General features: G+C 28.1%; 1 protein-coding gene across 1 annotated transcript in view; it reads left to right on the top strand.

The window, feature by feature from the left end:
- The window catches only part of LOC117178569 (lysosomal alpha-mannosidase-like), a 52,722-nt gene that overhangs the window by 26,165 nt on the left and 2,506 nt on the right, over positions 1-24,051 (top strand). Inside the window, exons 10-16 of the mRNA XM_033369998.1 lie at positions 1,784-1,989; positions 6,016-6,227; positions 9,282-9,498; positions 12,954-13,071; positions 16,342-16,621; positions 17,037-17,276; positions 18,684-18,833. Of these exons, the coding sequence (XP_033225889.1) occupies positions 1,784-1,989; positions 6,016-6,227; positions 9,282-9,498; positions 12,954-13,071; positions 16,342-16,621; positions 17,037-17,276; positions 18,684-18,833 (1,423 nt within the window). The remainder of the gene's footprint in view (positions 1-1,783; positions 1,990-6,015; positions 6,228-9,281; positions 9,499-12,953; positions 13,072-16,341; positions 16,622-17,036; positions 17,277-18,683; positions 18,834-24,051) is intronic.

Genomic DNA, 24,051 nt, shown 5'->3' with positions numbered 1-24,051 from the left:
TTGCAGTTAGAAAATTAATTTTTAGTCTAATTTTCAATTAGGATAAGTTATTGAATTCATTGGAGTGAAGAAAATTAATTATTTGAACAAATTATTATTATTGTTAATAATATTATATTTGAATAATGCTAGAAAGATGCGGTTCTTTCTGAAATTTCTGACTTTTTGTCAAATTTTCAATTAAAGTGAGGTAATAATTAATTAAAGTTAACAAAAATAATTCTTTAAATCATTTTTTATCATTGTTAATAATATTCTCTTTGCTTAATTGGTAGAATGTTGTGATTTTTTCTGAAATTTTCAACTGTTTGTTCACTCTTCATTAGGAGTGTCCTTATAGTTAATTAAATTCAGCAAAAATAATTGTTTAAACCAATTATTATTGTTTATGACTATCTTCATATACATAAATACCTGACAGTTGTGGTTTTTCGGCAATTTTTACCTTTGCGTCCTTTTTCACTTAGTGAGGTAATACTTAATGAAAGTTGACAAAAAGTTGTTTAAACAATTTGTTATTGTTTTTAAATTTTTTTTCTTAGATCACTGCTGGAAATTGGCAGTTTTTTCTAAAATATTTAAGCTTGCATCGCCTTTTTATTTATGAAGAAATAATAAGTCAAACACAACAAAAATTAATTTTAAAATTGTATTGCTGTTTTAAGTTAATTATTTTCGCTCTTTTCCACAAAAAAGAAAGAGATTTAAAAAAATTTATTTGCTATAATGTTCATTTATAAATTTTAATAACTAAGCTGGCGAAGCAAAGTTAAAGATTTTATTTAAAAAACACAACTTACTAGCACTCATCTAAGAAAAAATAGTTATAAGCAATATTAAATTGTTTAAACAACTTTTTAAAAAACTTTTATTAGTTTTTATGTCACTAAGAGAAAAAGGACATAAAATAAAAATGGCCTATACGAATATAATTAACAATAATAATCAATTGTTTAAACAATCACTCTTGTTAAAATTGATGCACTATCACTTCCCTCTAATAGAAAATTGGACAACAAGTGGAAATTTTTTGAAAAAACCTCGTCCTAACTCCATTCCATGAGAAAACTGCTACAAACAATAATAAATTGTTTAAACAATTTATGTAAATATCTAATTATCAGCATGAAATTCCAACGCATTTTTGGACCAACCTAGAGTACATTTTCAAAAATAAAAGAATAAAAAAAATATTTGAGGGTGAATTTGCTTATTTAACAATATTAAATTAGAGTTTTGTTTTTGCGTTCTCATCTAATATCTTATTGAAATATTCTCTACAAATCACTTTAGCAATTTCTTATTAAACAAATTTGATTCAAGGGAAATATTGTTTATAAAAATAACAATTGCAGAATTTTAACCGGAACTATTTTTTCCAAATTTCACCTTCAGCTCTCTTCCATGATAAATTAAAATAAGCAATAGGAATATTTGCTTCGATTTTATCAATAATTTTAAATAATGTCTATTTTCGAGCATGAAATAAATCTTGAGCACCCTTGTTGGAATTTTATTTTTGATTGAAAAATGAGTGTTGAAAAAATTAAAGGAGCGGATGAGAGCCACTGTGAAGTTCACTGCCGTAGGTAGCTCGGCTCTCACATGCGAAGAACTGGCGCCTGCTAGAGAGGTGGTCGTGGCGCCAACGTGCGTGCCTGATGTGCGTGCGCACGCTTTTCGCCGGCCTAACAGGGGTTCTCCGCATGTGAGAGCCGAGCTGCCTACGTCAGCTGAGTTCACAATAGGCAACTTAACTTTATTCATTTCTAATTATTTTTAGGAAAATGTTACTAAATGGCAAAATGTTTGCAAAAACAGAGTATCCGGAATTCTTTTCATGTCCACTATTAAATATTAGTTCATGTGAGTACACAGAAAATAGCAAAAATTTTGTTGTGACTGTTTACAACCCAACAAGTCAGCCACTGAGTAGTTATGTTCGACTTCCTGTCAACGGGACATCATATAGAGTAAAAAATCACAAAGGTAAAATTTTGTAATATCTTATATCATTATTATTTACTGGATCATTCGATTTCTTATTTCCTAGCATTAAAAATTCAAAAATTTAAAAATGCGTCACTTTAAAATTTTTGAATATTAAGAGTTTAAAAGAAGTTACAAACAAAAATATAAAATTATACATTTCGGATTGTAAACGTCTAAAATAAAAAATTAAAAAATGTATTGAACCATATTGAATTAAAAATTTTCTAAATCGAAAACTTGCAGATCAGGTTAAATTGTTAAAATGTTAAACAAATTAAAATCATAAACTAGAAAAATTTTGAAATGAAAATTTAAAAATTAAACAATGTTTTAAAAAAGAAGTTAAAATTTTATTATTTATAATTTTTAATTAACTTGAACTGCACTATTTCTAAATAAATGCATTCAATATTGAATTATAAATTTAAACTTTTTAATTTACATCAACTTTAATTTAAAAAGATTAAGAAGAAGAAAAAATTGAACGTTTCAAATTCAAAGCTTCTGAAATTCTAAAATTCTAAAATTTTAAATTGTAATTATACAAAAATAATGTGACAACAAAATTAATTAGATTAATTTTTCTAAGATCTTAAATATGAATTATTCTAAAAAGATGTTCGAAATTAAACAAATCATTTAATAAATCAGAATGAAGTTTATATAAGTCATTTCTATTTTAATACATTATGATTTTAAAAAACAACATTTTTAACTTTTTTATTTTAAATATTTAAATTTTTTAACATCTTCAGCTAAGAAATGGACAGTTTTAAGCTATTAAATTAAAATTAAAAACTAATGCTTTCAAATCGACAGGATTAATTTTTCTAATATTTTTTATACTCCTAATATTTAAAAATCAATGTAATACTGGATTTTGAAATTTTTTATCTTTATATTATTAGTATTTTCTAAGCTTTCAGAACAATGAAAAAAAACTTTCTAAGTTCCTAGGAAAAATTAAAAGGATTTTTTATTTCGAAAAATTTATTTTAAGAGATTATTTAAGAAGACTTCAAAATATTCAAAAATGTTTCAGAATTTGTCAAAGAAAAATCTGAAAGATGTTAAGGCAATTTTGTCGATTTGTAGAATTTAAAAAAAAATCAGGATATATTTGAAGAATCTTTAAAGATTATAAATTTTTAAAGACCTGACAAGATTGAAAAAAATAATTTTCTTAATATTCAAGTCAAAATTTTAAATGATTTTTTATTTAGAAAAATGAACAGAAGAGAAAAATAAAGAAGGTTTTTAAACATATTAAACGCTTTCGTAAAATTTCGAAAAAGATTGTAGAAGATTTAAAAGTAAAATGTTTTAATTTGGCAAGGTAAAAAACGAAACAAAAGAAAACGAGTTAATTCAAGAAATATTTCGTAAAATTGAAGAAATTCAAAAAGAATTCTAAACTGCAAAAGAGTTTTAATAATGTAGATTTTTAAAGATCTCAAAAATAAACTTCAAAAGCTTTAAAAGCATTTCGAAAGGTTTCAAGAGAATAAACAATTATTCTCAAAGTCTCTGGGAAAATCAAGAAGATTATAAGGCAATTTTTCGGATTTTCAAGGATTTTTCAAAATTTCAAGAAAAATTTAAGTCAGTTAAAATAAAAAACATCTGAAGGAATTTAAGATGTTTTCAATAGATTAGAAATATTCGAAAACTTGGAAGCAATTTTTTTAAAATCCCTTAAGATCACCTGACGAGTGGACTACGTGACGAGATTTCTACCTTACCGACACTTTTTTATTTCCTAACTTATTTTCCCTTAATGCTCCATATTAAGTTGAAAATTTAGTACAATAAATAAAAAGCACTAAGAAAGATGGGTTTAGTCCTAACTTTGATTATTATAAAAAAAGCAAAGAAAAAATTATTTACGAAAAAAATACTTTTTTTATCATTATCAAAATTTAGGACCAGACTCGAATTTCTGAGTGCTTTTTATTTAGTATTCCAAATTTTCAACTCGATGTGGAACTTCGTGTGAAAATAAGTTAGGAAATAAAAAAGGTTCGATAAGGTAGGAATCTGATCACGTGATCCACACGTCACATGGCCTTAAATATCTTTTTGATTATTTTTTGATACATTTGAAATATCCTACAATCTTTTTCTAATTTTCCTAAGAATCGTTTGAAAATTACATTTATATAAATTTAAAAACAAACGGATTATACTTATTTTCTTCTTCTTAATACGCAGAATTTAATGTCAACTCAAATTAAAAATGTAAGAAATTTAAATGACATTAAAATAAAATTAAAAATTCTATTTAACGTTCAATAATCAAGTTAATGTGCAGGATTTCTGAAAATACGATCAAAAGTCTAAGGACCAAATTTGGACATTCACCATAAAAAGTTTATTTTGCAATTTGAAAAAAGATGCAAATTTTTACAAAAAAGAAAAGAAAAATGGTTCTTTTTTTGGACAAAAATAAAAAGGAGGAAATAAAAATGAGAAGGCAACCAACCAAATTCCCGTACTTTTCTTTTGATTTATTTCGTCTTTTTCATATGAATTATGAGCGAAGCACAATAAATAAAAATTTATAAAAAATAATCGCCAACGTTTCAGCACTTATAAAGCACCCTTATGAAGCCATAAAAAAATAAATAAATAAAAAATCGTTCGGGTAGGAGCAGCAACGAAACCACGATGCTTTCTCTCTGACACCCAAGAGCATCGTGGTATCGTTGCTGTCTTTACAAATTTTTTTTTATCGTTATTTGATGATAATGGAAATAAAAAAGATGAAAGAAATAAAAGGAGGAAGGGGATTTGTTTGGTTGTCTTACCATTTTTATTTTTGACCAAAAAAAGGAAATTCTATTTTTTTATAAATTTTTTTTTCTCAAATTGCAATAGGAACATTTTATTGTGGTGGTTGTACAAATTTGATTGCTGAATTCTTGGTCTTATTTGTGAGGATTTCTGTACATTAACTTAAATGTAAGTGTTCAAAAACTTTTAATAAATAAATAATTATTTGAAATTTGTATATTATATTATTATTAGTATATAATATTATTGCGACTAAAACAATATTGACAAGGCATTTAGTGTTACATTAAAATATTGTTTTATTTGCTTCTGGATCAAATTGGTCCATTTTCAAGTTAGATTGTGTCCGTCCGTCCATCCGCTAATTCGTCTCAATTTTTTCCAAAAAGGGAAATTGAGGGGAAATGTAAAAAATAAGAAGTGAAGAAGTACCCAGCGGGCATAAAATTTGGCGACGTCTTTACGACATCGTTACGAAATCTTTGTGACATCTTTACGATATCCTATGTTCATGTCGTTTCGCTGTCTTTACGATGTAGTAAACCCAGTGGGCACGAAATTTGGCGACGTCATTACGACATCGTTGCGACAAATTTACGACAACTTTACGACATCCTATGTTCATGTCGTTTCAGTGTCTTTGCGATATCGTAAAGACATCGTCAGACCATACGACTTATTTACGATATCGTAAAGACACCTTAACGACATGGACATAGGATGTCGTAAAGTTGTCGTAATGATGTTGGAAAGACGTCGCTAAACTTGGTGGCCACTAGGAAGACATCCACAGATCATGCGACTTATTTACGATATCGTAAATACACCTTAACGACATGGACATAGGATGTCGTGAAGTTGTCGTAACTATGTCGTAACGATGTCGTAAAGACCTCGCCAAACTTCATGCCCACTGGGTAGGGAAATTTATAAGAAATAAGGGACCGGGAAGTAGGGCAAATGAGGGGAAATGAGAGAGGTGAAGAAATGTGATTGGAAGAATTGATTGAAAATGAAAAGGGGAGGGGGTAGAATTAAGGAAGGGGAAGTAGTCGGTCTGCGGGGAAATGATGGTGAGGGGAGTATGGGAATCGGTAGAAAAGGAGGGGATTGTAAGTAGGGTGGTAAGGGGTAATGTGGAGAGGGGAAGTAGTTGAAGGGAGGGCAACGGGAGAAAACTAGGGGAATTTAATCACAATGTAGCACAATAAAAAAATAAATTTTTTTCAGGAAGCGAAATCGTAACACAAGTAGTACCAATTTCGAAACCAATTAAAAAAATCCCTGGTCGAAAAACCTCTGCTTCATATGAACTTATATTTTTGGCAAGTAGAATACTTCCTTTAGGTTATTCATCATTTTATGTCAGCCAACATTCTCGGGAAAGTCGAGTTGAATCGAACGCGTTAGAAGGAAATAAAAGTACTGGCGGGTCAAATAAGGTAAATAAGAACGACATTGATTTATTACTTTTTTGCATTTATTATTATTTATTATCCAGTTATAAATAGTGACTGAATTTATATTTTTCTATGAGGAGTTTTTCATAATTCTTGTGTTTCCCCCCTTTTTTTGAAAACTTCCCCTTTTTTCGCTTTTTCTTTAAATGCGAACTAAATTAATAAGAAATTAAACTTTGTTAAAAATTATTATTTTTTAAAATGCAAATTCACATCTTTGGCTGAAAAGGTAATTATTTTGTCAAGAATTCGTTTCATTTTTAGTTAATTTTGTTTTACTGAGAATTCAGCTTCTTTATTTTAATTAAAAAATTTCCTTTTGTAAAATTGTCTCTTTGGTTAAAAATGTATCTTTTTTATTCCAAAGTTAAAATATCCATGAAAATTCAACTGCTTGGTTAAAAATATAGCATCTTTATTGCAAATTTAATTTTCTGGTTAAAATTTGTTTCAATTTTTATTTAAAAATAATGTTTTCTAACTGAGAACTTATCTAATCTATTTTTGTTTGAAAAATTATATTTTTATTTGAGAAATCAACTGGTTGGTTGAAAATTGATATTTTCAAGTAGAAAATTCTAATAATTATGGAAATTCAATTACTTGGTCAAAAATTTTATCTTTTAGTTGCAAATTTAATTATTTTGTTGAAATTTCGATTCATTTTTAATTAAGAATTAATTTTTTCTACCGAGAATTCAGCTGCTGTATTTTTTATTTTAAATCTACCTTTTTAGTTAAAACTTAAACTATTCAGTTAAAAAAATGTATTGTTAATTTAGCAATTCTTTTGAAAATTTTATTTTTTTTTTGTAGTTAAACATTTTTTTTCAGTTGAGAATTTACGTAATCTATTTTTTATTGAAGATTTATCTTTTTAGTTAGAAATCGAAAATATTTTGTTAAACACTTACCTTTTTGCTTGCAAATTTAATTTTTCCGTTTAAAACTTGTTGTGCTCTTAGTTAATTTTTTTTCACTGCGAATTTAGCTACTTTATTTTTGAATGAAATTTACCTGTTTAGTTGAAAATTAAACTGTTCTTTCTACAATTTATTTTTTTTAGTAAAAAATTCAAATATTTCTGGAAATCTAATTACTTCGATAAAAGCTTATCTTTTGGATTTACAAATGTAATTATTTCGTTAAAAATTCGTTCAATTTTTAATTAGGAGATAATTTTTAAACTGAGAATTTAGCCACTTTATTTTTTATTTTAAATTGATCTTTTTAGTTAAAAATCAAACTATTTCGTCGAAAATGTATATTTTTTAATTTGAAAATTAAGATCTTCATGATAATTAAACTATTAAGTTAAAAAAGTATCTACTTTGTTAAACATGTCTTTTTTTTCTTGTAAATTTCATTTTTCTGTTAAGAATTCGTTTCATTTTTAGTTAACTTTTTTTTGTTCACTGAGAATTTAGCTTCTTTATTTTGAAAATAAATTTATCTTTTTAGTTAAGAATTAACCTATTCGTTTAAAAAATTCTTTTTTTTTAGTTAAAAATTCAAATATTAATGGAAATTCAATTACTTGGTTAGAAAAATATATTTTTTTAGTTGTGACCTTCAAAATTTCTTCCTCTTTTTTAGTTAATAATTAATTTGTTCTTAACTCTTAAGTTAGCTAATCCACTTTTGATTAAAAATTAACTACTTTGTTAAGAAATTATTTTCTTTGAATGGAAATTTACATCCTTGGTTGAAATGAAACTATTAAATTGGAAATTCCATTCATTTTTATTAACATTGATTTATTTTGTTGAAAATTGTTCTTTTTTTGTTATTTTAGAACTGTTTTTCAAGTAAAAATTTAACTATTTCAATTGTGGTTTGAAAATTGATGCTTCTAATTGAAAATTTGTCATTTTTTAGAAAAATTCATCTACCTTTATACTATTTTTTATTTAAAATGTATCTTTTTTATGTAAAAAATTTTTTCGTTGAATATTTATCTTTTTTAGTTGAAAATTCATTTATTTGGTGGAAAATTTATATTTCATAGTTGAAAATTGAACTATGTATGAAATTTGAATTACTTGCTTAAAAATTTGTTTTCTTGGTTGCAAATTTAACTATTTTGATGAAGGTTCCCTTTTTTTGTTTGTTTTAGTATTGATAGTTAAAAAGTTGATCTAGTTTATAGAAAATTCATTTTTTTCCGGTAAAGAATTAACTTTTGATCTAAAAATGTATTCCAATCTTGGTTTGAAAATTGATATTTTCACTTGAAAATTTGTTTTTGTTTTCTAGTTTAAAACTCATATATTTTGTTGAGGAATCATATTTTTTTCACACAAAATTAATATTCTGGGTTGAAAAGTTATCCTTTTTTTTTGTTAAAAATGTAACTATTTGGTTAAAAATTAATCCGCTTTGGTCGAGGTTTCTACTATTGATTGAAAATTCGTCTTTTATACGTTAAAAATTAAATATAAATAAATCAATACAAATTAATAAGTTAGTCTTCTTTCTTAAAATTTAATCTTTATTGACAAATTAATTATTTAACTGAAAATTGATCTAATCCATTTTTTATCGAAAACTCATCCTTTTTGGGTGAGCATGCAACTGTTTGATTGAAAAGTAATCTTTTTTAAAGATTTTACTCTTTTGTTAAACATTTATCTTCATTAATTTAATTCAACTGGTCGAAAATTTGTTTTATTTCGTTGATAATCAATTTTTAAAGTTTAAAATTTCATCGTTGATTGAAAAACTTATATTTTCAGGTTTAAAATGCATCATTTTGACTATAAAATAATTCTTTCTTGTCAAAAATGCATCTGTTTGGTTGAGAATTCAATTCCACTAAACTCTCGGTTTCAGTCCAGTGTCGGGGGTTGCCTGCGAAAAGCCTTGGCTAAAAATCGGGGGGGGGGGGGGGGGGGGGGGGGGGGGTTAACGTAAAAAGTCAGGGTCCTTTTAACTATTTTCAATTGGAATGTATAATATTGCGCAATATGCTCGACTGAGCACTCGCGCACTGCGGGCCTATCGAAGCGAAGGTTGTAAACGTCTTCTTATTTTTAGGCATTTAGTATCAGTGTTGACACAAGTGGAAAAGTTATTATCGAATCTAAAATTAAGAGAGGAGTTCAATTAACACAATCATTCCATTACTATGAGGGAACTCAAGGTAATAACCGGGGAGTTAAGAATCGTGCTTCTGGTGCCTATATCTTTAGGCCGAATCAAACTACTGGACTTCGCGATTTTCACTTTAAAGGACATTTCCAACTACACAGAGGTTCGTGTCCCATTTTTATATTTTATTACATTCTCTTTTTTTCTGCAGATCAGGGCCTAAAATTTCTTTAATTTTGGCACACAAACTTTTTGTATGTGGACCCTCCCACTTACAAAAAGAAGTAACAAAAAAAAAAAAATAATAATAATGTGGACATTAAATTGAATTCAAGTTGAAAAATTTTACATTTCTTACATTTCTGAAGAAAATAAAAAATTGTCAACAATATAGATGGATTTTTAACCAAATACTCCCAACCAATAATAGTTTCTACCAATAATTGAATTTTAACCCAAGTAATTTAATTTTCATTTTTTTTTAAATTCTGTATCTCATTATTAAATTTTCATACGAAAGAAGAATTTCCAGAAAAATAGTTGATTTAAAAAAAAAAGTCGAATTTTTAATTAAAATTATGAATTTATAATAGAAATTGTACATCTTGCACAAAAAAATGAATTTTTAACAAATTAGATCAACTTGCAACCTATTTGTTGAATTTTCACCAATTTTTTCTCAAAAATTTTAATTTTCAACAACAATTTCCAACAGTCATGATACAAAAAATGGTAAAAAACGAGTTGAAATTTTAGTCAAAAAGATGAATTTTATACATATAAAAAAGACTGGTAAATTTTCAACTCAAGAATATGAATTTTCAACAGAAAAACATCATTTTCAACCAAACAGTTTAATTTTCATCAAAATAATTTAATTTTTAAACAAATAGTTAAATTTTGTACTTAATTATTGAAATTTCATGCAAAAGGCGAATTTCCTACAAAACACTTAAATTATTAATTAAAAAAGAATAATTTTCTTCCAACTGTTTACATTATTAATAAAAAAATTTAATTTAAAACAAAAAAGATGAATTTTCAAAGTAAAAAGGTAAATTTGCAACAAAATAGTTGGATTTTCAACCAACAATTTTTGAATTTAGTTTTCAACAAAAAATATAATTTTAAATCAAATAGTAGAATTTTCAACCAAAGAATCGAATTTTCAAATGAAATTATCAATCTTGGAACAAAAATAATTCATTTTCAACCAAGTAGATCAACTTTAAACCTAGTAGTTGAATTTTCAACCAAGCAAGATATTCCAACCAAGGTAGAAAAACAATTTGAAAAAAATGGTTGCCTTTTAATCCAAGAAGACAAATTTTCTTTCAAAAAAAGGACAAATTTAAATAAAAAATATTATGAATAGAAAATTTTTTAAATTTTAATGCAAAATGCAAATTTTCTACAAAACGATAATTGATTGATCAAGACTAGTTTTCTGCAAAATGTTTGCATTTTTAATAAAAAAAATTAAATTTCGACCAAAAAGATGAATTTTCTACTAAAATGACGAAATCTTAACAAAAAAATTAATTTTTAACAAGGCAGATCATCGACTTTCAAAACAGAAGTTCAATTTTAAACCAAGCCTACCATGTTTACAAAAACAAAACAAAAGCAAGAACATAATTTTCAATCAGTAGGTTAAATTTTCATCCAAAGAATTTAATTTTCCACTAAATAGTTAAATATTCTACCTAATTGTGGAATTTTCATTCAAATAGCGAATTTCCTACAAAAAAATTATTGAATTATTAATTAAAATAGAATAATTTTTTGCAAAAAGGGATGATTTTTAATAAAAAAGATTAAATTTCGACTAAAAAAGATGAATTTTCAATTAAAACAAAAAATTTTTAACTAAAATGGTAAATCCTCAACAAAAAATACAAATATTCAACAAATTAGATCAACTTTTAAACTAATAGTTTAATTTTCAATCATGCAAGATATTTCAGTCAAGTTATGAGAAAATTTTTAAAGTAAATGGTTGAATTTGTCATCTAAAAATACGAATTTTCTAAATAAGAGTAAAATTATAAATTAAAAAAAAATAATTTTTCACCATATAGTTGCATTCTCAATAAAAAATATTGAATTTTCATCAAAGAGCTGAATTTTTAAATGAAAAAGATGAAATTTTAAACAAGATATTTGAATTTTCAACCGGAAAATCAAATTTACAACTGAAATGATAAATCTTTAATCAAAAAGATTCATTTTTAACTAAGTATATAAACTTTCAACCTAGTAGTTACGTTTTTAATCAAGAACAAATTCTTAACAAAGTAGTTTAAGTTTGATGGTAAAGTGATGAATTCCAAAAGAGAAATGTCACAGTATTTAATCCAAAAAGGACTTTTAGTTTAAGTACTTGAATTCATTAAAAAATACGACTTTTCAACAAAATAGTTAAAACCTTAAGAAAATCAAATTAATTTTCAGCCAAACAGTTGAATTTCGACCAAAAAATATTAAAGTTTTACTAAAAGCGATAAATTGTTCAACCAGAATGATAAATTCTTAACAAAAGAGCTGAAATTAAAAAAAAAGGATTTGAGCTAAGAAAGAAAAAACTTAAACAACCAATTCTATAAATTCTCTAGTTGAAAAGATGAATTCTTCAAATATTGTTGAATCTTGACCAAAAACTTAATTGTCAATCAGATAATTGAACTTTATAACAAAATTGTTAAATTTTCTGCTCAAATTTTTTCAAAAGGACGAAATTTTCAACCAATAAGGATGAATTCTTAACAAACTTCTCGAAGTTTTAAGGAAAAATTACAAATTGTTGATAAAAAATTTTTAATTTTGAAATATTTGAATTCAACCAAAAAAGACGACTTCTTAACCAAATACTTGAATCCTCCTCTAAAACGCAATTAATTTCCAACCAAATACTTGAATTTTTAAAAAGATGAAGTTTCTACAAAAACAAATGGATTTTTAAGCAAAAATAATCAATTTTGAATAAAAGAGTGAAATTTTCAACTGAGAAAGAATTTTCATTCGAAAAATCAATAAGAAATCAAATTTCTGAACATTATGTCAAGAAAAAAATAGAAAGAATTCAAATCCAAAAAGACAAAATTTCAGAAAAATAATAGAATTTTCTACCAAAGAAGCTGAATACGCAACCGAAAATGTAATAGTTAATATTTAAACCAAAAAAGATTCTCATTTTAAATGGAAAATAGATTTTTATAATAAGAAGAAGACTTTTCAACAACAAATCAGTTAAATTATTTAATTAGAAAGCCGTCCGAAACATTCGTTCCATTTCGTTACTGTGAGTTAAACAAAATAATTTTGATCCAATCATCAATCTAAATTGATATATGATCTATTTCCAGTCTTCTCCCTGAAAGTTTTTTTAACCAAATTGTTGAATTTTCAAACAAAAAGATGAATTTCCGACCAAGAAATAGTGTTGAGCCAAGAGAAAGAAATAATTTTAATTAAATTGTTGAATTTTGAAACCAAAATGATGAATTTTAAACAGCAATTTAGGCTCTGCTGTAGATACTTTTTTCTAAATTACCTAAGGAATATAATTACTTTAGTTTGAAAAAATTTTTGTTTCAAAGAGATAGAATTAAATTACAGGTCCCTTGGTTGATGAGCTTCAAATGACTGTTAACGAATGGATCAGCCAGGTTGTCAGAGTTTACGCTGAGGACGAAAGAATTGAATTTAACTGGCTAGTTGGGCCCATTAATATCGAGTAAGAGTTTAATTATCAAATCTAATTTTCTTAAAGCAGGGTTTACCACAAATAGAAACTAGATGTTAAAGTTTGGTAAAGATGTCCTAAAAACATCAAAGATCCAAATTTAAATACGAGGTCAGTTCAAAAAATACGCGGACAGTTCGAATTTCACGGCTCGTGTTGGTTTCAGGAGAATCCACTTGGTGTCGCTAAGTTCGTACATATCAGCTGTATAAAACACTCTGGTGAGCGAAAATAGAGGTCTGACCATTAGGGAGCTTGCCGAAGAGTGTGGGATATCAGTTGAATTTTGTTACGAGATTTTGACCGAAAAATTGAAGATGCACCGCGTTACTGCGAAATTTGTGGCAACGCTCCAGCTCACTCAGCACTCAGAACTCGTGAGTCTTTGCTCCTTGTGACTTTTTCTTGTTCCCAATACTAAAAAAACCCCTCAAAAGAAGAAGACTTGAGACGATTTCGGAGATTAAGGCAAATGAGACGAAGGAGCTGAAAGCCATCACAAAAGAAGCGTACCAGGACGGTTTCAAAAAGCGGAAACACCGTTGGGATAAGTGTGTGCGTTGGGGAAGAGAGTATTTTCAAGGATACCCTGACGTGTAACTTCCAAATAAAGTACTTTTTTTTATGACCTCAATCCGCGTATTTTTTGAACAGACCTCGTATATAGAATTCCTGACAATAAAAACAGGGATCCAAAGGCCAAATTTGGGGAACCACCATAAAATGCTTCTATTTTAATTTGGGAAAGGATCTTCTTTTACTGAAAAAGAAAAAAACGTTTCACAAAAATGAAAAAGAGGAGAGAAAACGAGAATGCAACCAACCAAAAACCTTTGCCCTCTTTTTTATAATTTATTTAGTCTTTTTAATCATTATTATCTTATTGTTCTGCAATAAATTTTTAAGAGATATATGTATTTTTATTGACAATTTTCTAAACAAAGTTGTTAAGTTTTAAATGGAAAAATTAAATTTTCAACTAAATAGTAGAATTTTCGACCAAAAAGATTAAAACAATTTCTACCAGAATATGAATTTTCAAGCCAAAAAGACAAAATGTCAAGAAAAGTATTCAATTGTTAAATAAAAATGATTTTTCTCAATTAAAAGAAAAAAAATCTGCTCAATTGTTGAATCATCAAGCCAAAATGTCTAATTTTTCACAAAAAGGTTGACTTGTGAACTGAAAAAAAAACAAATTTTCAACAAAAAGATCATTTGTAGCAAAATAGATGGAGTATCAACCAAATATTTCAATAAACAACAAAGACCTTTTTTAGAATACTGTTAAATTTTGAACCTAGACTGCTGAATTTTTAACAATAAGATGAGACTTAACAATTAAATAACAAAATAACAAAAGATGAGACTTTTCTACGATAAAAGAAGAATTTCTAAACCAAAAATAGTAATTTTCTGTACAAAAAAAACTAATGTTTGACAAAACTGCCGAATTTTCCACCAAAAAGAATTAATCTTAAAAAAAAATAGTTGAATTTTCAGCTGAATAGTTGAATTTGCAAGCTCAGATGAATTTTTGACCAAATAAGCTGGTTTGTAAACAAAAAAATTAAATTTCCAACCCATAAAATTTTTTCGTAGAGATTTAATTTTTTATTACAAAAACTTAATTTTTAACCAAAAAAAGCTAACTTTTCGAAAATTTTTGATAAAAAAAGTAAATTTTCCATTAAATAGTGGAATTTTTTACTACAAGAAAGGCAAATTTTTCACCCGAAAATATAAATTTCAAATAAGAAAGTTAGTTAAAAAAAACAAGTAATTTGCAACCTAAAAAGATGAACTTTCAAGAAAAATGTAATAGTTATTATTTCAAACAAAAAATATTTTCATATTAAATTAAAATTAGTTTAAATTTCAACTAAACAGTTCCATTTTCAATGAAAAAATAGATTTTCTATGAAAAAAAAAAGAATTTTAAACAAATGTGAAAATAATTTCTATAAAAAGATTGACTTTAACAAAAAAGTTCATTTTCAACGAAAGAAGACTTTTCTAAAAAAAATGAATTAACAAAAATAATAATTTTGTGCACAGAAAAACTAATGTTTAACAAAAAAGTCGAATTTTCGATAAACAAAAGACGAATCTCTAACCAAAAAAGTGGATTTTTAACTAAACAATTAAATTTGAAAGCTAAAAACCAAAATTCTTATAAAAACTCGAGTTTTCAAAACCATGTTCATTTTCAACGAAGAAAAATAGATTTTTTCACTAAAAAAGCGATTTTTTAATAAAAAAATTGAATTGTGAACCAAAATAAAGCAAAAAAAAAAAAATTCTAAAATAAATTTGAATTTGAAATTAAAAAATTGAACTTTTAACCAAAACTATAATATTTTAACAACAATTTAAATTTTTAGGAAAAAATTTTATTTTAAACGAAAAACTTTATTTTTAAGAAAAAATTTAATATTCAGCCAATTAGTTCAATTTTCAACCAAATACTTCAACCATACTTTTCAGATAAAAAGACGATTTTTTAGAAGGTATCCAAATGTACGCATTTTATAACCAGAAAGACACATGTTAAAAAAATAGTTGAATTTTCAACAAAATAGTTTATTTATTTAAACAAAAAAAAACTAATTTTTTATAAGACAATTGAATTTTGAAACAAAAAATGACAACACTTTGAACGTACTATAACAGTTGCATTTTCTACCGGAAAAAATACATGTTTTTTAAAACAAACAGAATTTTGAACCGAGAAGATTGATTTTCTACCAAAAATTCCATAATCACTCTCTTTGTCCCTGCGACCTTTTTAAATCTCACAAACAACGAAATAATTTACAAATGGTTTTTTTGTGATTTAAGAATGAAAATAAAAAAGAAAAAAGAAATGATAAAAAGACAAGGAAGGGAATTCGGTAGGTTTCCTTCTCATTTTATTTCCTCTTTTTTATTTTTGTAAAATTTTTCTGTTCTTTCAAAAAATAAAAAATATGTATTTTAAATTACAATAGGAGCATTTAATGGTGGTTGTCCAAATTTGGACGTTGGATTCTTCGTTTTATTTTCAGGAATTTCATAAATTAACTTCATTATTAAACGTCCAACAGAATTTTAAATTTGATTTTAATCTCATTCAAATTTCTTAAATTTTAAAGATCCAAAGTCTCTTACGAGACATACTGATTAACCAGCATAAATTTATTCAGCAGCTTTTGTAAATTCAAATGAACAAATAAAACTTCATTTCTATGTTTATCATGAAAACACGTAAAATTGTTACAGTGACAAGATTGGGAAAGAAATAATAACCAAATACACAACACATTTGCGATCAAATGGGGAATTTTCAACAGACAGCAATGGCCGAGAAATGTTGAAACGAAAGAGAAAAGTTGTGCAATCCACATGGGATTCACAGTTCAGCGAGCCAGTTGCTGGAAATTACTATCCAGTAACGACGAAAATTTCCCTAAAAGATGAAGAAAGAAATTTGAAACTGGCTGTACTTACTGACAGGGCACAAGGAGGAAGTAGTTTGAGGGATGGTGAAATTGAACTGATGGTGAAGAACTTGTTCATAAATTATTTCTTATTACACTCGTACTTCAAATATACGAGCTTCAAAAATACGAGAGCTCCACAGATACGAGATGACCGACTCCAAAAGAGCGAGCGGAATTTTTCACTCTATCCCCGCCCTACTTGAAAGCCAGGCGTGCGCGAGTACGCGCTGGCTTGAAATCGACGTGCGCGTGCGCTGAGTAGGCCTGTGTGTGTTCTCACGCATTACCCCCGAAATCTAAACGTCGCAGGAGTGGGGCTCGTATCTTAGGAGTTTCATATTCCCGAGCTTCTCGTGTCTTATGAGTGAGAGTGTATTTGATTGGATTTTCATCTGTTAAATTCAATTGTTGACGAAATTTAGAATTCAATATTTCAACTGTGTTCACTACTAAATATAAAATTGTATGTTTCAGGTTCATCGAAGGTGTTTGAAGGATGATGACCAAGGTGTGAGACAAGCTTTGAATGGGACTGCTTACGGAATGGGAGTAGTAGCCAGGGGGAAACATTCTGTGCTTGTTGGAAGCCAGTCCAATGAATTCGTGCTTCAGGAGAAAAATGAGGCTCTGAGATTGTCCCTTCAACCCTGGATTTTTATTACTCCTCTTGAAACCACATCATACGATGACTGGAAGGAAAATTATAAGATGCATGTGAGTATATAATAACATTGTATACAAAAATTAGCCACATTGATCATGTCACAACATGGCAGCATTGAAGAATACATTTTCAGTAGATAAAGCTTTCAAAATTATTTCCAAAATTTTAAAGATATCTTCGCAAACATTTCCAAAGATTTTATAATTTTTATAATTTTAAAAAGTAGCATAGTGACTAAAGTGGTCTGATTGGTGTTCAATTGTAAATCTTACTGGCCTCACATCTCTTTAAATGTGTCAATATAGGCGTGAACTAGAAATTTTTGTTGTTGAAAGTATGAGAAACCGGAAAAATTAATTCTTTTATTCATAACGATATTCACTGCTTCAAATTTCTAAAAATATGTTTATCTCAGTTAATGCAATATTATCCTCATTGGTATTACTGTTCGACCCTCGGCGTGCAGACATCTTGTCAGCGAGCGTCACAACATGAAAATATGGTCATGTTGGTGAATGTTACGTCGATGGAAAACAACACAAAAAGTGTTCTTAAAGTTTTAAAGTAAAATAGATTGAAAAATCCTTCGGCAAATAATTTTCTGCAGCTCTGACCCAAATTATAATCTTTTATTCAGTAATTTCTTTTGTGAAATATAAAAGTTGTTGCCATTTACGTCGATGGGTACAAAAAAAAAAAATAAAAAATATGCAACGTTTTGTTGCCCGTTTTTTTATTTACAACGAAATTTTATAATGCTCACATTGAAAACTTACAGGATTAGTAGTGAGATACTTTTTCTTAAATCCGACCTCCAAGCAGGACCCAAAAAGTAATTCTTAATTGTCAAATGACGGTTGATTATCTATCGACGTAATCTTAAAAATATTTTGAAAGACACTCATATTTGTATGTATATGTATTGTATATTGCATTAAAATTAAAATATTTCATAAAAATATTCGCAAAGATTTTGCCTAGATTTAAAAGATTTTACATAGAGATGAATGATTTCCCAAACATTCCACAAAGATTTCAATAATTTTACGAATATTACCAAATATTTCGAATATTTCGCAAAGATTTCACTAAGATTGCGGATAAATTAAAAATATTTGACAAAGGCATAAATGATTTCCCAATTATTTTACAATTATTTCAAAAATGTCACAAATGCTTAAAAAATATTTCAAAGATTTTCAAAGATTTTAGAGAGATTTCACAAAGATTTGTTTAATTAGTTTTCATATCCCTACAGATTCAGTACAAGTAACGCCATCTCTTAGAAATCTCTCGAAATTAATGCACGCTCCCAAAATATTTTTTTGGAACCAACTGATTCATTTACCTAGAGTTAATAGAAAAATAAAAATTAGTAATGAATCTAATGTGATTCTCTTTTAGAATTTTTTTCTAAAACTCGATTAAAAAATGATTTCGCTTTTATATTCTGACAGATGTCTGGCCTGGCTAAAAGCTTGCCTCGCAGCGTTCGTATTCTGACGTTAGAACCATGGAGAGACGGAAGTGTTTTATTGAGACTGGAGCACCTCTTTGAATCAGACGAATCAGTCGAATTTTCTAAACCTGTGATAGTAAATTTAGAGGTAGGTTTGAATGTTTGACTTTTCACTTTCTCTTAAAATGTTTCTGGCCTGGCCCATTTCAGGCTATATGCAGGCTCAATTTGAATGATTTCGTCTGAAGAGATAGTCAGAGGGATTTGGGTCCTTTTCGAGTTCCTTTACGATTTTTTTTAAAACTAAAAATACTTTTTTTAAATTAATGAATTTTTTCATCATACATATTTTATGATTACAACTTATATACTTAAGTACTATTTTAGAGTTGAAATAAAAAATGTTGTCTGTTCTGGCGTATCTTATTCCAGTTACGAGATACGCAGATCCCGGATTATTATGTGTTAGGTTAACTTTGAAATTTAAAAATCTATTTCTAAGTTTTAATCCGAAAGCTTAACAAAGGGCCCTTAGTAAGTGTCGGCTACTCTATTGGGATAGCATCTCCATTTTCTTTTGAGTGAAATAATTGGAGTTTTTGAATTAAAATACAGTTCTGTAGATTAAAGTATTGAAGATCATATAAGATAAAGCAATAATGAACTTGTTCTGTTTCTTAATCAAGTTTGAATATTACTCCTATTCGCGGCATTTTTCGCCAAACCCATAGATTGGCTATATCTTTGTGACGTCATTCTTCGCGGGGAAACTCAAACTACCTGGATTATGCAAATTAAAGAAAAGTAAAAATGTTTTCTACACATGCATTTAAAAGTGTATAAATGTCTCTAAATGGCTCTTATATATTATTATTATTATTATTATTAAATAATAATTTATATTAATTGCGAAAAAAATAATTGGAATAGTCGGCCCAAGTATCTTCTGCCATTGCCGACGTGTTTGTATGTTTTGCGGTAAAGGAATATAAATTTTATTCAAATTTTTATCCTTCTTAAAATCACATCCACCTCCAAAACAGTTCTTAGCAAATGATCCACCGTTTTTAGAAAATTAGCTGATTTCTAAATCAATTCTTTGTTTATATCGTTTACCTTTTTTGATTTGGCTCTTATTTTCGATTTCTTTTTTGTTTTAGCGTTTTAGATTTTGATAGTGTTACGTAAAATCTCTGCTATCGAATTTCTTCTCTTCATATTCTGCGCTGATTCGTTGAGGTTTAGGTCCGTTACCTGACGTTAAATGGTTTAATACATTAGCCGCGAAATATAGGTCAGGTTTGAAAATAAATGATTTAATCAATACAACGATATTACGAAATATTCTCTTATTTGATCTCTAGAATAAACGAAAATGATCGTATATTGCAGTTAGTGGTAGACGCGGCAGATTTGAAAAGGCTGGTATTGAGAATCGGAAAAAACTTTGAAAAGGTCGAACAATTCGGAGTCAGGACTTGATATTGTCCATCTTATTTGTTTCTAAATAAATAAGAATTGTTTGTGAATAACAAACAATGCTTTTATTAGTTTTAATCCTAAAACACACACAAGTGAGTTTAACACTTGACATCGATGTACATCCGAACACTAGTCGCGTAGTGCGCAATCGCGAAATCGGTAGGTCGCAATGGCTTTGAATTTATCTGAATTCTTCTATGTCTGTATAATCCCAAAAAAACTAAAAAGCCTAAGAGTTGCAGGTTCAAGGTTTTTTTGTGTGCGTGCCAAGATGAGAAGTAGCCGCCAATAAGCTCTAATCAGACTGAAACTTGTAACTATCACTGATTTTTCTGAGCTCTGCATCTATATTTATAATCTCGTTTTGGGCGGGATTTATCCCTATTTTTAACTTTTAACCAATCGTACATAAGGTCACTTTGCTCCCGCTAGTGATTTCGGGAATTAAAGTAAGTGACAGTTCAAGGATAAGGTATCCAAAGTCCAACTTTTATCAAAATAAAACGTCAATATCTTTGATTGACAGTTTTCTGTTTGTAAGTCCAAACGTCCTTTTTTTATAGCGTCTGACTGGCGCCATGACTCATTAACTATTCTAAAAATAGCTCAAGATCTCAAGTGCCTAACCTCAAAATCTACTTTGGACAGTGAATTGAGCTATATCTTTAAAGAAAGTTCTAATATAGTTGAATTCGGATAAAATACTCACCTACAGGTTTCCTAAGGTGCAATAAACTTATAGTATTTGTAGAATTCGTGTACAATAGTAATTGCTAAATATTTATTGATTCTATACTTACATAATAAATTCCATTTTAGAGTCATTTGAATCTTTCCGCCAGAGAATTTACTAGTTCTGAAAGTATTTAGTAAAAGGGCCTTAGCGCCTTGTAGTTTTAATTTATAAAACAGCGTATGCAGTTGCAATAGACCTTTTCATTTAAGAAAACGACATTGCGGAAGCGCAAAAAATATATATCACTTCCATGTGAGTGGAGGATAATTTTTCATAGAAACGTATGTGGGAATAGTAAACATTGACGAAAAAAAATCTATTTCGAAAAACTTGAAGTTAAAAAACTTCCCGAAAAAGAAATGTCGGATATACCAGGAGAAAATCCATTGAAAAGAAAAAAGATTGGTGCGCACAAGAAGGGCTGTTTTGAAAAGTGCAAAAGTGACAGTCAGTGCAAGTCCTACTTGGAATGTAGTTATTATTTTATTAAATTTCAAAAACCCTGTTTAATATTTCGAGAGGGTGACATTCCCGAGGGTTCATTTAGAAGGCATATAAAAAATTTCGCGAAATGGAGTAAAAGTGATATGTGGGTGATATTATGTGCACGCAGAGATAAATACATCGAGAAGAAAATTTGGGATAATGATTAAAAAGCACTAAGAAAGGGGGGTCTGGTCCTAAATTTTAATAATTATGAAAAAAGCAAAAAAATTATTCACAACAAAAATATATTTTTTTAATTATAAAAATATAGGTTTAGACCCACCATGCTTAGTACTTCTTGTTTAGTATCCCAAATTTTTCAACTCGATGGTGTTTATTGAACGGATTTTCAGAGAAAAATTTGTAGACTAAAAAAATCGCATTTGTATTTATTTCGGTAATTTGCAAGCTAGGTGATTTTTTAAAACTGTCAACCCACTTACAATGATAGATATCAATTCATTTTCAACTGCATTTTTAAAAAAATATCAGCCTTTTTCTATATTTTTTTATTATTAAAATTATTTCACTTTTCTGAAAAACACTATTTTTCCACTGTAAACATAACCTGCATTCCACATAGCAGTCAATAAGTTGCTGCTTTTTCCCTTTGGTAGATTGTTTTCTGCATTTTAACCACCTTTTTAATTGACAAATGGTTTCTTTCCCACCTTTTTATACAATAATTCAGCACCTGGCACATCATTTGCATTCACTTTTACATTAAAATTAGGTACGATAGTGTAAATTTTACAAAAAATATGTCCTTAATTTTTAAATGCCCGCTGAGTGTCATGGCGGCGCCTAAACTTCCGCTCTAGAATGGAAAGCACTATAAGTTAGTTGAGATCTGCTTAGACTGAAAAACAGATGGATCAGGTGTCAATGCGAAAGTCGCGACGGTAGTGAGACCTGATTGGTCCAAATTTCTAAAATTAGCGTGGTGGCTAAAGTGGCCTGATTGGTGTTCAATTGTATAACATAGTGACCTCACATCTCTTTAAATGTGTCAATATAGGCGTGAAATACAATTTTTTTTTAAGTATCAGAAACCTGCAAAATTTTTTCTTTTCTCTATAACGTTATTCACTGCTTCAAATTTCTAAAAATATGTTTATCTCAGTTCATGCAATATTATCCTCATTGGTATTATTGTTCGACCCTCGGTGTGCAGACATCTTGTCAGGAACGTCAAAACATGAAAATATCCCCATGTTGATGAATGTCACGTCTATGGAAAACAGCACAAAAAGTTTTCTTTCAGAGCATAATCTAACGTGCAGCTCTGCACAAGTGTGCAGTTCTTAATGGAAAGTGTGCAGCTCTGAATTTGTGTTGGGGAGGTACTTTTGAAATTATTTTCAATTAATCAAGTTCGAATAAATAAATAAATTTCCTTTTTTTTTTTTAGTTTTCGTGTAAAGGCTGGGCCGTGCAGTTCTGAAATTTGCTTAGATTATGCTCTGTTTTCTTTAAATTTTAAACTAAAATAGATTGACAAATCCTTTGACATATAATTTTCTGCAGCTCTGACCCAAATTGTCATCTTTTATTTAGTAACTTCTATTGTGAAATATAAAAGTTATTGCTAGTTACGTCGATGGATAGAAAAAAAAACGCAACATTTTGTTGCCAGGTTTTTTATTTACAAAGAAAGTTCATAATGCTTACATTCGAAACTTACAGGATTAGTAGTGAGATACTTTTTCTTAAATCCGACCTCCAAGCAGGACCCAAAAAGTCATTCTTAATTGAGGAGTTCTGGACAAGAAGGCGACAGGCGCTCGAGAACGAGTAAAATTATTGTCCAGGCTGTGACGTCAGGTACAAAAGTGAAATTCGAAATTTGAAAAAAAAATATATATATATAGTTAGATAGCTGTTGAAAAATGAATCTGAGTCTCCATTTACAGTTTTTTTCTCAAGCAGCAAATTTTCCATTAAATAAATAAAAACTGACTTTTTTTAAATTGAAAAATCCATGTTTTTTCACATTTAACTCGCCGTAAGTAATTTGTTTATCAAATAACACAGGCCCACAAAAAAAAACAAGAGTGTCTGTGCAATTGACCAGACCTATATATTCTTATGTATTTTTCGACGCTGAATCCGAATTTGCAATAAAAAAGTAGGGTCCAGCTACTTTTTTATGGGGTTTTGCTCGAAAAACCTAATTTTTTACGGTTTTTTCATGTTTTTTTTTAAATAAAAAAAAACAAAGAAAAATTTGATTTTTTTGACTTCAGAATCGAATTCTACGGGAAAAAATACATCGAAAACCATGTTTTGATTTTTTTTTACAAAAATTTCAACCCACCATACGGCGATGAAATGCAGAAAATCGCGAAAAGTGAAAATTTGCTTCAAATTTGATTAAAATGACATTAAAATCAAGTTTTACGATTTTAAACCGATTTATAAACATTGAAAATACTTTACTGGGGGTTTTTGAGGTCGCTGATCACGGATTTTAAGTCATTTTTTTCAAAAAACAACTCCTAGTCGGCGTAAGTGGACAATAAACGTGATAAATTGATATTTTTTTTAAAAAATCGATGTCTTGGATACTGTTCTGGAGGTTTTCCACTACACGAATCACAAAACTAGAACTTTTTTCGACCCTTGATCATAAAGTAAGACTTAGAACCTATGTATAGCGATA

This window comes from Belonocnema kinseyi, chromosome 8 (assembly GCF_010883055.1).
Source record: "Belonocnema kinseyi isolate 2016_QV_RU_SX_M_011 chromosome 8, B_treatae_v1, whole genome shotgun sequence".
NCBI classification, from domain to species: Eukaryota; Metazoa; Arthropoda; class Insecta; order Hymenoptera; family Cynipidae; genus Belonocnema; species Belonocnema kinseyi.
Note: the sequence above shows the minus strand (reverse complement) of the source record. Positions and strands in the feature narration are given on the sequence as shown.